At 37.8% G+C, this 15,261-nt stretch overlaps 1 protein-coding gene across 2 annotated transcripts in view; it reads left to right on the top strand.

The window, feature by feature from the left end:
• The first annotated feature begins 2,648 nt into the window (after window positions 1-2,648).
• The window catches only part of TRMT11 (tRNA methyltransferase 11 homolog), a 63,122-nt gene continuing 50,509 nt past the window's right edge, over window positions 2,649-15,261 (top strand). For both annotated transcript variants that reach the window (XR_004233618.1, XM_031964311.1), the window contains exon 1: window positions 2,649-2,749. Coding sequence is in view for 1 of the 2 variants with exons in the window: in XM_031964311.1 (XP_031820171.1) it covers window positions 2,678-2,749 (72 nt within the window). In the remaining variant the exon portion in view is untranslated. The remainder of the gene's footprint in view (window positions 2,750-15,261) is intronic.

Below are 15,261 nucleotides of genomic sequence, written 5' to 3'. Positions count from 1 at the left end.
TGAGAGGAGGTTTCCTGAGAGTTTTCCTGAGAGAGGATGGAACGGGGAATAGGAAAGGGTGACTTTTCTTCTCTCCACCCCAGCAGCTTGTCATCTGTAAGGTCAGGGCAGCTAAAGTAGAAACTTGACTAGATGGGATAAGCTCCTATAGCTCCTGTAGCTATCTTTTCTGGTTGATTTCTTTCCTGAGCATTTGCATCATAGCAATGATTCTCAGATGGTATTTGCAATCTTGGAAGCAGCATCATAAGTTTAGGAAGCTGGAACTTCTGGATTCCTCTTTTAGAACTTAATGGCTGCAGAAGGTGTTCTAGTATTGTATAGGATGACCACCGGTAAGAGGAGTTACAGATGAAGCCTAAATTATTAGATCACATGGACTTGGAGGGGAATTATTTGGACCATGCAGAGCCAAGATAAAATACTTAAACAGGACAAACCATCCCCAAACTGCTTCATGAGTATAGGATCTCTTTTCAGAATAACAATTTTTTTTTTAAAAATGAAGGAAATGCTAAATTTCACTTAGAGATTAGTAAAATAAAGATGTACAGTAATTTTTGTCTCCAGCCAAATACATGGACCCTCCAAAATCAATCCGGGTTAAGAATTCGTCTTAGATCAATAAAGTAAATTAATAGGTTTGATTTTTTTGGAGATGTATGTAACATTGGCAGGATGGGATGGGGGGATTATCCTTTTGTAGACTATGAAGTCTTTCAGGTCAAGGACCTAATATTATTGCATTTAATATATTATGATGCCAGTTTTTACTGATAAGTATCAAAAATTATAGATGTGAAATTAAGATTAACTGTACAATAAGCAGATACAGAAGATGGGAGTGAGTTGTTAATGTCTGTTTTTTATTAGGTTAAACTTGTTTCTTTCTTTGGTCTTGCTCATTGATTACTCGATCAATGAATATTTTTTTAAACGTCTAATTCCCAGATAATGGGAATACACATTTTCATCCTCATATTTCTGTTAATTATGAAGTTCTTTATTAACTCATTTAATAATTTGGTATATATTTTGCAGACTCCTTTGTTTTCTTTCTGTACCCTTGCAGAAAATTTAGTTCTTTTTTTTTTTTTTTAATTTAATAGCCTTTTATTTACAGGATATATGCATGGGTAACTTTACAGCATTAACAATTCCAAACCTCTTGTTCCAATTTTTCACCTCTTACCCCCCACCTCCCTAGATGGCAGGATGACCAGTAGATGTTAAATATATTAAAATATAAATTAGATACACAATAAGTATACATGACCAAACCGTTATTTTGCTGTACAAAAATAATCAGACTCTGAAATATTGTACAATTAGCTTGTGAAGGAAATCAAAAATGCAGGTGTGCATAAATATAGGGATTGGGAATTCAATGTAATGGTGAAAATTTAGTTCTTTGGTTACAGTTAATCACTACAGAGTAGACCGTTTCCTTCTCTGTAAAGAGAAAAAATAGATTCTATAATATCTTTTCAAGGAACAAGAACTGCAAAAGAGTGAGAATATACATGGCAGATTATGTTCTGTTTATAGATTGATTTTGTTTAGTTTTTTAAAATTCATTTTAAATCCCTGATTATTTTGTCTCAGTATTGCTAGTTTACTCAAGATGTTGGAACGTCTGTAATGTTTGCAAGAAGGTGGTCCTCGAATACGGGAGACTGCACAAAAATCATTGGTTTGGCTTTAAAAAAAAATCTTTATTATTTGGGATGGCTTTTTGCGAGGAGATGAGAAGGATATTGGGGAAATCTAGGAGACATGAAAAAAAAGAGCACTAAAAATCTCTTAAACATTAATGGTGGTTACCTGTATGTGCACGAATGTTTGTGGCAGCCCTTTTTGTAGTGGCTAAAAACTGGAAACTGAATGGATGCCCATCAGTTGGAGAATGGCTGAATAAATTGTGGTATATGAATATTATGGAATATTACTGTTCTATGAAATGACCAACAGGATGATTTCAGAAAGGCCTGGAGAGACTTCGAACTGATGCTGAGTGAAATGACAGGACCAGGAGACATTATATCTTCAACCAATACTAGATGATGACCAGTTCTGATGGACCTGGCCATCCTCAGCAATGAGATCAACCAAATCATTTCCAATGGAGCAGTAATGAACTAACCAGCTACGGAGAAGAACTCTGGGAGATGACTAAAACCATTACACAATTCCCAATCCCTATATTTGCCACATGCATTTTTATTTCCTTCACAAGCTAATTTGCAATATTTCAGAATCTGATTCTTTTGTACAGCAAATTACGTTTAGTCATGTATACTTATTGGTATCTAATTATATTTAATGTTTAACATCTACTAATCATCCTGCCATCTGGGGAGATGGGGAGTAAGGTGAAAAAATTGGAACAAAGGTTACAATTATTTGTAAAGTTACCCATGTATATAACCTGTAAATAAAAGGCTATTAAATAAAAAAAAACATAAATGGTGGTTAAGGGGTGAAGTAGCGGGTAGTGGATGTTGCCGGAATATATTCTAGGTTCAGACTCTCCCAGTCCGCTAGTTCTTCTAAGTGTTAGCAAATCACCCCAACATAAGGCGTGGCCTCTGCTCCCATGACCACGCCCAGGCACCGTCCCTGCACATGCGCAAAAGGCGGCCTGAGGAGGTGGTGGCGGCGGCGGCGGAGGCGGAACATGGCGCTTTCCAACACGCTGAACCGATACTTGCTGCTTTTGGCGCAGGAGCACCTGGAGTTCCGGCTGCCGGTCAGTGCCGCGCTTCCTCCGCGTGTAGTTTGAGAGTGGGAGGTTGGAGAGGAGGGGCGGTGCGTGCAGCCTCGTCGCGCAGGGCGGGGGTGGTCGCGGGGGCGGGGCTCCGGGAGCGGGGGACGCGGAGATGCGGAGCAAAAGGGAACGCGCGTGCGCGTGCCGGGCCCAGTGGGCCACCTTCCTCCCCGGCCGCCTCCCACAGCTCAGTGTTAGGCTCGGGACCTTGCACCCTCATGGGTCTCCGGTAAGCTTGAGAGGCCCTTTAATTCCTCCGCCGGGCCCAGGTCCCGGGGCTTTCCGGGAAATAAATTCTCACTAGGGGTAGTTCCAAGGTCTACCGTTTTCCAGACTTCGCCCATCTAGCATTTAAGTGGGGTACGGTGCTGGTATCGAGATGCCGAGATGGGAGTCCGCGTGGTCCAAGGGGAAAGAAGGCTGCATTTGTTCCCAGTCCTGATGTTAATTCCGAATGTCACTGGCCGAGCGCTTCACCTCTTTATGCCTTTGTTTCCTCGTTTATAAAATGTTTGGGGCTACGTGGGTGGCCCCAGTGTTGGGACGTGCATCAGGAAAAATTTGACTTCAAATCCTGACTCAGACGATCACCAGCCGTATCACTTAATGCCTCATTTTAAGCCCCAATTTCGTCAAATATAAAAAGGGGGAAAAGAGTAGCACCTCCCTCTCTATGTTGTTGTGAGGATCAAATGAGAGTTTTGCAAACCTTACAGTACTATATATGTTACTACATCGCATCGGCTTTAGTATTTTGTTTTTTTTTTTTTTTAATTTTTGTCAAGGATATTATAATGATTTATCGTTTCCTTCTGCTGCTCGTTTTATAAATGAGGAAACTGAGATTGGCAGTTTTTTTTTTTTTTTTTTTTTTACCTTGAGAAACAGGTATTTCATTCATTCATTTATTTATTTATTTGTTTATGTATGTATGTATTTATTTATTTATTTAAATAACTTTTTATTGACAGAACCCATGCCAGGGTAATTTTTTACATTATCCCTTGCACTCACTTCTGTTGCAATTTTTCCCCTCCCTCCCTCCACCCTCTCCCGCAGATGGCAAGCAGTCCTATACATGTTAAATAGGTTACAGTAGATCTTGGATACAATATATGTGTGCAGAACCGAATAGTTCTCTTGTTGCTCAGGGAGAATAGGATTTAGAAGGTATAAATAACCCGGGAAGAAGAACAAAAATGCAAGCAGTTTACATTCATTTCCTAGTGTTCTTTCTTTGGGTGTAGCTGCTTCTGTCCATCCTTGATCAATTGAAACAAAGTTGGATCTTCTCTTTGTTGAAGAAATTCACTTCCATCAGAATACATCCTCATACAGTATCATTGTTGAGGTATATAATGATGTGGTTCTGTTTATTTCACTCAGCATCAGTTCATGTAAGTTTCTCCAAGCCTCTCTGTATTCATCCTGCTGGTCGTTTCTTACAGAACAATAATATTCCATAACATTAATATATCATAATTTACTCCGCCATTCTCCAATTGATGGACATCCATTCATTTTCCAGTTTCTAGCCACTACAAACAGAGCTGCCACAAACATTCTTGCACATACTGGTCCCTTTCCCTTCTTTAGTATCTCTTTGGGGGTATAAGCCCAGTAGAAACACTGCTGGATCAAAGGGTTTGATAACTTTTTGGGCGTAGTTCCAAATTGCTCTCCAGAATGGCTGGATGTGTTCACAATTCCACCAACAATGTATCAGTGTCCCTGTTTTCTTACATCCCCTCCAACATTCCGCGTTGTTTTTCCCTGTCATTCTGGCCAGAGATTGGCAGGGTTAAGTGACTTGCCTAAGGTCACGCAGCTGCAAGTGTCCCAGTTTGGATTGGATCCCATCTTCCTGATTCCAGGTCCCTGGGGGCTAGCCAATGAGAATTGAAAGGAAGGAGATTAATGCCAGAGACATTATGAAGATAGAATCCAAGATAGTATCTGAGGGGAGGTTCAAAGTTTTGTGATAAAAGCAAAATGAAAAAAAAAAATTCAAATCATCCAAACATTTATTTATCACTTTATGGTATGCCAGGCACCAATTAACGTGTTCCACCTTCAAAAAGTATACAATCTAAAAAGGGAGACAAGATGCTCTTATGTAAGTATATACAGAATCGATAGCAGAAACAAGAGAATCTAGGGGAAGAATGTACTTGCAGCTGAGTGACCCAGAAAAAGAGAGCACTTGAGCTGTTTTTGAAGCCAGCCAAATATTGCAAGAGGTGAGGTAAAGAAAGAAAATTACTCCAAGGAGGGTGGGCAGCTAATGCAAAATCATGGAGAGGGAAATTGAAGCATTTTGTATAAGATGTAAAAAGCCAGTATGGCTAGCTTATAGAGTATGCTATATTGAAGAAGGCTAAAAAGATAAGATGGGGCCAGGAAAGATATCAGTCAAAATTTTAAGCACCCCAAAGGATTTCATATTTGATTTTAGAGGTAACATGGAGCCACTGAAGCTTAGGGAGAGTGAGTGGGACGTGGTCTTATTGGCATGTTAGGGGAATCTCTTTCACAGCTTTGTGGAGGATAGATTAGGGAGGGTAAGAAGACATAGGGGAGAGGCACTGAAGGCCTGAACATCTGTGGTGATTATTTGAATATGAGAAAAGTGTGGAGACAGAAAAGATTTGGCAAATCATTGGATATGTGAGGTGAGTGAGAGAGAGGAATTTAGGACGGCACCAAGGTTGTCAAAAAGTTTGACTGGAAAGATAGTGGTGCTTTTAACAGTAATAGGGAAATTTGGAAGAGGAATGAATTTGAGTTGAAAGATAGAGTTCTCTTTTGAAGTATTGAGAGATACTTCTGGGATAAAGTATCTATTAGGCAGTTGATGATGTGGAACTTGAGCTCAGGAGAGAGATCAGAACAAGATATATAGATCTGGGAGTCTTCTGCATAGAGATTTTTACTTCATGGGAGCTGTTGTGGTCACTGAGAGAGAAAAGAGTAGGGGACTCACGCCAGGATCTTGGAACCTGTCCACAATCTCCTAATTGTTGCTGATCCAGCAAAGAATAAAAAGGAGGAGCAGTCAGGTAGGAAGAGAAATAGGAGGAAGCAATCACAGAACCCAAGAGAAGAGAGGAGAGGGTGGTCAATGGTGTTACATGCTGCAGACAGGCCAAGAAGGATGGGTTAGTAAAAGACCAGTACAATTGGCAATGAAGAAGTTACTGATAATTTTGATAAGCTTTTCTTATGCCATTTTCTGCAGGCTTTTTCTGAGTCACTTAGCTACATTAGCTAAGGTTATAGTGTTAATGCTATGTGTTTTGAATATGTATATAAACATCTTTTGGGTGAATTATAAGCTTGGACCCCAGAATGTAGACTATTTTCAAAGAATTTAAGTGAGAAAGAAAGGATAGCTATAGTAGAACATAGTTATTGGTGTTCGAAGAATCTTTAATGTTGGTCAATCCTTGGGCAACAGAGAAGGAACCAGTAGAGTAGATTAAAAGTTAGAGAGAGGGGGAATGATGGTTGGGGAGGGAGGTCTATTGGAGAAGGTAAGAGGGAATGGGATCAAGGAATTATGTAAAAGAGATGCCCTTACAGAAAACAAGAGCTATAATTCAAAGACTTAAATAAAAGAAGGGATCATCAAAATGACCTCAAGGGCAATAGAATGGTATCTTTAGAGAGTAATTATCTTTGAGAGTTATAGATGAATTTTACTTATAGTATAGTTGATTGTTTACAAACTTCTTATATCCTTCCTTCTTTTTTCTCCCCTGATAGTCATTGCCCTTTACCTAAAGAGATGACAACACCATTCCTTCCTCTAAATTATCTAGTTTCCAATCCCAACCAATTTGAGATTTCATTTGTGAAAGCTACAATCTGGTCTTTTTAAAGTGGTATTATTCTCACTTTATCAGCAGTGGAGACATAGCTAGGCATAATGGGAATGTAATGCCAAAGTTCCCTTTTAATGTCATGACCCAGTTCCTCCAATTGTCCTATTTAGTTATTCTGTCTCTGGTTATAACCTTTCCCTCTTAATGTGTAATAGATAAAGGTCTACCTCAGTTGCTCTGCCCCAAAACCCAAGCTATAATCATTCCTCTCAAATGGTTGATGAGATAAAGGTTTTATATCTTTAGGTTATCTACATTCCTTCTTAATGTATGACAGGATAAAGGTTTATCCATTTTAGATGTCATTAGAATATCAGTAGCCTCCCTCCATTGTGTCATACTAGGGGCCTCCCCCCTCCATTAGGTTATCCCCATCCAGGTACCTCCCCCATTATGTCATTGTTCTTGTTATCCTATAAAAAGCTTGCCCTCCCATACTTAATTGCTGGACTCTTTGAGATGATAGTCTCATCCAGCCCTGGGATCAAGATCCATCTGGTCCCAGTATATCTCTCCCTTTAATAAACTATTGACTTGGTCTCTAACCTCTGTCTTGCTCAGTTTCTCTGGCATTACAGGAAAAAAAGTTAAATATGGAATCAGAAAATACTTAGGTTTAAATCTCACCCATTACATCTATAAGTTTTTGACCATGGCAAATCTGTTTTTCTCTTTAAAGTTACAGGCAATTTATGTAGACAGTTGTCTAAGATGACAAATTATAATTGGATTTTTATGTCAGTAGAAGAAATTTTCACATTGGAAGATCCTGTCTTAATGACATCATGGGTGTTTGACTTATTGATGTGTATTAATAGAAGTGACTAGTTGATCTATATGGTAAATCTCTTAAGGACTGGTTGTAAATTATGTCTCAGGTACATATTCCAGGAAGACAACATACCTTCTAATTATCCAAGTCAAGTCTACAAGCCTTCTGGCTTCTTGAATGGGGGGGGACTAGTAAATGACCACAAGGTACAGAGAAAATGGTATTGATACTGTTTGAGTTGTCTAGATTCCTGGTGGTCTAGAGGTTAGTGGCTATAAGAGAGTTCAAAGCCCCCTTTAAATCAGCTGCAGGTTTTAGCAGTGAAAGTATTCACTCATTCCCGAATATTAGTTGCAAAATGAAAGTTTATTGTTAGATAGAAGTCAGTTTACTAAGAGACTGATTTCTATAGTGGCAGATCTGTGGAAAATGGAGTTTTGCACTGATAATGCAGTTTTCAGTGGACAGAAAGTCCTGGTAGCAAAGGGAGCTGTCAAGGTCCATCTGCAAAGGACTTTAGTTGATGGAAGCTATTATATTGAGTATCTTGGTGGGGGTTGGGACAGCCTGAGTAGAGCAGGTCAGACCTAGTGGGGGGCTGGGACAGCCCAGATCTCCTATTGGAATTAACAACACTTCAAAGGGATGCTTTTGACCAGGATTTGTAATTGAATAAAAGACTCTGGCATCCTGGAAAAATAACCTATCTAGGGAGCATATGCCTCAGCCAGGAGGAGCTGAGAATCTGAATGGGATCCCAGATCCCAGATCCCAGATACAGTTTCTTAAAGGACCATAACCTGCTTCAGTATTACTTTTGGTATCAGAGGACCTGAGTTTTAATCCCAGCTTTTGGTTTTCTTCATGGAAAAATTAACTTTCAATTGGATTTTAACAGATCGTCAGGAATTCTGTGGGAGAGCTGGGCAAAGGGAGAGCACTGTAGGCTTAGGGAACAGTGAGTAAAGGCATCAAAGTATGGTGTATGTGTTTAGATACTTCATTTTTGCGAGAATGTGTGGAAGGTAAAGGATAAGAAAAATAGGGTGCATTAGATTGTAGAGGATCTTGAATGCCAGGCAAAAGTATTGACAATGGAAATTAAGGGAGGACATAGAGTCAAGGATGACCCTGAGATTTTGAATGTTGATGATGAGGATGGATGGTTCATAGGAGGGCCAGGTTTGGGAGAGAAGAGTTCCTCATTTCTTGTCAGTTGTCTTCAACACAATATAAAATTTATTTCAATGCTTTTTTTTTATATGGAAGGGTCATTTCCTTCCTTCAGTTTATAGAAGATATATACTTAGCCTTTATACCCAATAAGTTGCCAGATTTTTTTTTTCTTACTTTTCACTCTCCCATTCATCAATTATTATTATTTATTTTTAACTAATCGAGCTAATGCCCTAGTTCAGTTTCTGATTATCCCTGGTCTGGATTATTCTAATAGCTTCCTAATTAGTTCCTAGGCTTCTAATCTCTCTGTCCTCTAGTTAGTCTTCTACATATGTACTACAATTATCATTTTTTTTTTTTTGATATAAATCTGATCACTTCCTATCTTAAAAAATCTTTAATGACTCCTAAGATTGTCTCTAGGATAAAATGCAGGGCTATCACTATGGCATTTAAAGTAGGTTTATTCTGACATTCTGATTTTTAGAGGAAATACATTCTCAGAAACTATTAGATACAATTGTATTCCAACAAAAGCAAAGATTCAATTGAAATGGATGAATATTTGCAAAAATCTGATAAGCTTCTGTTTAAAAACAAACAAAAAAGAATCCAAACAATCCAATCTCAGAAATTGAAGAAGCAACAAATGGAGTTTCAAAAGGGTTAAAATTCCTTGCTTAGATAAATTTAAAAATGAATTTTAATGAACATATATGTGTATGTGTGTGTGTATTTATCTCCTTGATCCCTAAAGTCAAGTCAATAAGCACTACTAATTAGTGAGAAGCATTGCTCTGCACAATCAGAAAGACAGTCCCTGCTTTCAGCTTACATACTTAAAAAAAAAAAAAAATTAAAAGAAGACAAAGTGCTTCTTGGAGAGGCCTAGGCCTTATTAAAGTAGAGATTCTAGAGGAGCCAGCCAATGAGAGGGGGAAGATGCTGGAACAAAGAGTACTTCCAATGTGAGACATCCAAGTATATACTGAAACTTCCAAGGTAAAGTGCTTCATTTAGAAAATAGGGAAGAAAGACATCTTTTATTTGATTCCTTTGTGAATCCAATATTGTTCTAAAGAGAGAAAACGGAGACCAATAATATTAGTAAATATTGATACAACATTTTCAATTAAATATTGGCAAAATGGCTATAGCATAGATAAGCATTACAGATTTTTCATTGTGAGAGGGATGGAATCATATCAGAAATAAATGTATGAATGAATGAAAATGTACAAATTAAGTGCTCATCAAGTGGCAGCCTGCTTATTAAGAGTTGGAGAATCTAATACAAATAGTCTGGATAGTCCATACCTTTGAGATACATTCTGAGAGAGGAAGAGGAGTGGTGACTAGGAAGAGTATTTTGGACTTGGAAATAAGTTAGAATGTGATTCAGTCCTTATTGCAAATCCTTTTTAGGATTGGTAGTGTAATTTCATTCCTGTTCTTTGAGCTAGAGATGAAAGGAAGGGAAGAAGGAGAATGTGAACAGCTCTGCTTGGGTATGACTAAAACATGGCGACATAGGTGTTGGTCCCAGTAAGGTAAGGAGAATGTTCAGTAATCACAAACTTAGAGTCCCCATGTGGGCATTTGAGTTCCCAGTTTGGAATGTAAGGATGCTTCAATTTAGGAAAGTGATTTATATAACTAATAATTAATAATAAAAATCACTATCTGGCTTAATCAGACTTGTCATATTACTCTCCTCCATGCAGTTTGTTTTCCAGCTAAAGTAGCCTGATTGCAATTTCATGGATAAGGCATCCAGTCTTTTACCTTGTCTTTTTACCAACGTGTGGGCCATGTTTATACATTATTCCTTTCTCACCTTTGCTGCCTATGATTCTTAGCTTTCTTCAAAATCCATTTAGTTTTCTACAGAAAATCTTGCCTGATCTCCCTTCCTCCTCCCAATCCCTGTGATTAGGAATTCTTTCTCCTTTTTCAGATTACCTTCAAGCTATTTATTTGTATATATTTATATCTGTCTCTATATTATATTCTCTTGTAGGATTTAAGCCTGGGAATGTTGCCTTTTTTGTTTTATTTAGTTTTGTTTTTATATCCCTAATACCTGATATAGCGTTTTGCACAAAATAGCTTTAAAAAATTTTTTTGTAAGATGAAAATGCAATACTTTTATCCAAATTCAGTCCCTATAGTTCTTTCTCTGGATATGTATGGCTTTCTCCATCACAAGTCTATTGGAATTATCTTGAATCAACTCATTGTTGAAAAAAAGTCAAGTCCATTGTTGGAATCTTTACAAACTGTTAAGCCATTAGAGTTGATAGAGACAATAATTATCTAATTTAGCATGGTTCAATATGATTGATTTGATCTTAGAAGGAGATATTTTGGGCCAGAACTTGAAACAATGTACTAAGTACAACTGATAGAAATGATGCTTGTGTTCACACCTTTAGAGAGCTCATAGAAGCAAGAAATAAAATTTAAGTACTCATTGGAATTCACACGGTTTAGTATGAGATATCCGAATTTACACTTCCCTTAAGCCCTGCCTCCAGAAGGAGGAGTTAACCTTTGGGAGATCATATATATGGAGGAAGCTCTTAGAGCTTAAGAGAATTATTCCAGAACATTGACTGGGGTCGGAGAGGAGCATTCTAGGAGGAAGCCCACAAGCCCTCTCTCCGAGGTAAGAGAGATTCATTGCATCTTCCACCTTGTTGTTGGCTGGAGGCTGAAGAAAGCAGAGGCAGAAGCCAAGGACAAAGCTGCAAGAGCTCTTAGAACCAAGCAGAGAGATAGGCCTCTGGGAAGGACACAATAAAAGATCTGAACTTTTTATCAGCTGGTTGCGATTTTGGGTGATTATTACTTGTAACTGAAACTAAAGCCACCTTCAGAAAACCTCCCTGAGAAACCCTCTCTCCCAGAGAGAACTTTCAAATTATATTTTAAAGAACAAGAACACCACAGTCCATTATAGTTGATCACATAATCTTGTTATTACTGTCTACAATGTTCTCTTGGTTCTGCTCGTTTTACTTAGCTTTATGTAAGTCTCTCCAGAATTTTCTGAAATCAGCATGCTCATCATTTCTTATAGAACAATAATATTCCATTACATTCATATACCATATCTTATTTAGTTATTCCCCCAACTGATGGGCATCCACTCAGTTTCTAGTTCTTTGCCACTACAGAAAGGGCTGCTACAAACATTTTTGTACATGTGGGTCCTTTTCCCTTTTTTATGACCCTTTTGGGATAAAGACCCAGTAATGACACTGCTGGATCAAAGGGCATGCACGGTTTGATAGCCCTTTAGGCATAGTTCCAAATTACTCTCCAAAATGGTTAAATTATTTCACAGTTCCACCAACAACCTATTAGTGTTCCAGTTTTCCCACATGCCCTCCAACATTTATCATTATCTTTTCCTGTCATCTTAGCCAATCTGAAAGGTGTGAAGTATAAGAGGGCCTGCCAACCCCCCACCAGCCTTGGACATTGCAAAGGGCATGGCTCAGGTAATCTGAGGGTAGCCTTGTAAGGGTGAACAAGTTGGTGCTGGGAGGAAGGGGGTCCCACCCTAAGGAGCAATGTGGCAGTTCCTAGGAGAGGCTTGTCAGACCTTAGAGGGGAGTACCTTGAATATCCTAATTAGAAAAGGAATGCACATATATCTACGTGTAGCTTCTGATAGAGAGTGATTACATATGAAATAGTAAATAGAAACAAGCACCAAGATGATAAAAGGACCTGTAGTCTTTGTAATAAATAGAGTCTCACACCACCCTGGCTCTTGCCCCTCATTACTCACAGTCTTTGCCATTCAGGTAGACAGGCAGTGCTGGTCACATAAGGTCTTTTCCACCAGGGAGTTGGAGCCATGACCCCTAACAGTCAAGTGGTACTTTAGAGTTGTTTCAATTTGTGTTTCTCTAATCAGTAGTGATTTAGAGCATTTTTTCATATGACTAGAATTGGCTTAAATTTCTTCATCTGAAAATTGCCTGTTTATATCCTTTGATCATTTATCAATTGGGGAATGAGGCCTTTATCAGAAACACTGATTGTAAAATCTCTCCCCTCCTTCCTCCCCCCTGAAAAAATGCTCTAAATCACTACCCCCCCCTGTTTTCTGCTTCTCTTCGTTTTGCCTGCATTGGTTTTGTTTGTACAAAACTTTTTAAATTTAATGTAATCAAAATTATCCATTTTGCACTTCATAATGTTCTTTAGTTCTTTGGCTATAAATCTTCTCCCTTCTCCACAGATCTGAGAGGTAGACTATCCCTGTTCTCCTAATTTGCTTATAGTGTCACTCTTTAAGTCTAAATCTAAAAAATTTCGACTCTACCTTGGTTTAGAGTATTAGGTGTTGGTTGGTGCCTAGTTTCTGCCATACTATTTTATTGTTTTCTCAGCAATTTTTGTCAAATAGTGAATTTTTATCCCAGGAGATGGAGTCTTTGGATTTTTCAAACATTAAATAACTTACTTTGGTCATTGACCACTTGTGAACCTAATCCATTCATTTTGATGGCTGCCATTTTATAAAATGTAGTTTTAGATCTGGTACAACTAGGCCACCTTCATTTGTATTTTTTCATTACTTCCCCTGCAATTCTTGATTTTTTGTTTTTCTAAATGAATTATTATTTTTTCTAGCTCTGTAATTTTTTGGTGGTTTGGTATGGTACTGAATAAATAGATTAATTTAGGTAGAATTATCATTTTTGTTGTATTAGCTCAGCCTACGCATGAGTACTTGATATTCTTTTAATTGTTCAGTTCTTACTTTATCTGTATCTTTATCTGACTTTTATCTGTTTTGTAATTGTGTTCATATAATTTTTGGCTTTGTGTTGGCAGATAGACACCCAAATATTTTATATTATCACAGTTATTTTAAATGGGATTTCTTTTTCTATCTCTTGCTGCTGGATTTTGTTAGTAACATATAGAAATGTCAGTGATTTATGTGGGTTTATTTTATATCCTATAACTACTTTATTAAAGTTGTTCATTGTTTCTAGTAGTTTTTTAGTTGGTTCTTTAAGATTTCCTAAGTATGCCATTATATCATCTTCAAAGGTGATAATTGTTTGCTCTACTTCAATTTCTTTTTCTTCTCTTATTGCTAAAGTTAACATTTCTAGTACAATATTGAATAGTAGTGGTAATAATAGGCAATCCTGTTTCACCCCTGATCATATTGGGAATGTTTCTAATTTATCCATAATAGCTTCTTTTAAAAAATATTCTGAATTTAAACACTGAATGTAATGATCATTTCCAGCACAGTAGGAAACACATAGTAGAATAGGAAAAGGGTATGGATATCATATGAAATTGTTGAATTTCTATTTTGTATATATTTTTATTTTTTGAAAATTTAAAATAAGTACAATATATAACTTTCAGGATTGTTCTGCTTGTTAGTGATTCTTTCTGGCCTTCTCCTCTGGAATTCTTTTATTAAAAGACTGACTCTCCCTATCTCACCCAAAATTGGGTTAGGTTGTGTTCAAGCCTATTTCAGTCAGCTGAGATATTTGTTTTAGATGTAGATGTGTTTGTTCCTTCTTAGACCACCTGTTCCACCCTTTCTGCATCATCACTTTCCTCATGTCCTCAATATATTAATGTGAATTTGGTGTAGATTCCCATTTGACTTAACATTCATCATTGTTGGTCGTATTAAAGCTTTGTAAATTTTTGTTGTGTTGAACTGAAATAATGAAGTATATACCAAATGATTTCCACTTTTCCAAAGAAATATGTCCAGTTATCTGCTGTAAAGGAGAACATTTATAATAGTTACTCTCTGGAATGAGAAGGGGAGTGGATAAGGTAGAATCAGAGCAAAAAGCATCTTAAGTTGAGGAGCTGAAGAGTTCTCACGGGTGTAAAGGGCTGAAACTCCAAAAAGGTATGCTTGAATCAGACAACTGAGCACTTAAAGCTAATTGCCTATTCGATGTGAGACAATGGCTCTATATACATATTTAGATGAGATGGTGATGTGATGGCTCCCCTCACCATTGGTGCTTGCTGAATGTTTGGTGTTGAGATAGTTGTAGGCAAGGATTGGAGAGCAGAGGGAAAGAAATGATAGGTCCTTGGTGGCAGGACAAGGAGGAGAGAGGCTGGAGACTCCAGACTCCAGAATCTAGGATACATCTTTTGCAAGCCACATGGCAGCTTGCCTGCCTCCTTCACTTCTCTCCCTAAAGACCAAGGACTTTGATTTATCCTGACTGGCTGACCCTGAGGCCCTCCAGGGAGCTAGTCCGAATACTCTATAATGGGTAGAGCTCTGGTTTAGGAGGGAGAAAGACCTGAGCTCAAATCTAGTTTCAGATACTTACTAGCTGTGTGACTGGGCAAGTCACTTAACTTTTGTTTGTTTCAGTTTCTTCATCTGTAAAATAGGAAAAATAATAGCATCTTCCTTCCAAAGTGGTTGTGAGAATCAAACAAGATAACAATTGTAAAATGCTTAGCATACTGACAAGCAGCAAGTATTATATAAATGACAGCTATTATTGTTCCACATACACACAGATATGGATATATACATACATACATATACACATGCACATATGTATAGGTATATAAATGTTGTGAGTGAAATCATCTTGACTGTATATATTTTTTTCCAATGCCATAGCAAC

The sequence above is a fragment of the Sarcophilus harrisii genome, chromosome 4, assembly GCF_902635505.1.
Source record: "Sarcophilus harrisii chromosome 4, mSarHar1.11, whole genome shotgun sequence".
NCBI classification, from domain to species: Eukaryota; Metazoa; Chordata; class Mammalia; order Dasyuromorphia; family Dasyuridae; genus Sarcophilus; species Sarcophilus harrisii.
The sequence above is the reverse complement of the archived record's forward strand: the minus strand, read 5'-3'. Positions and strand labels throughout refer to the sequence as shown.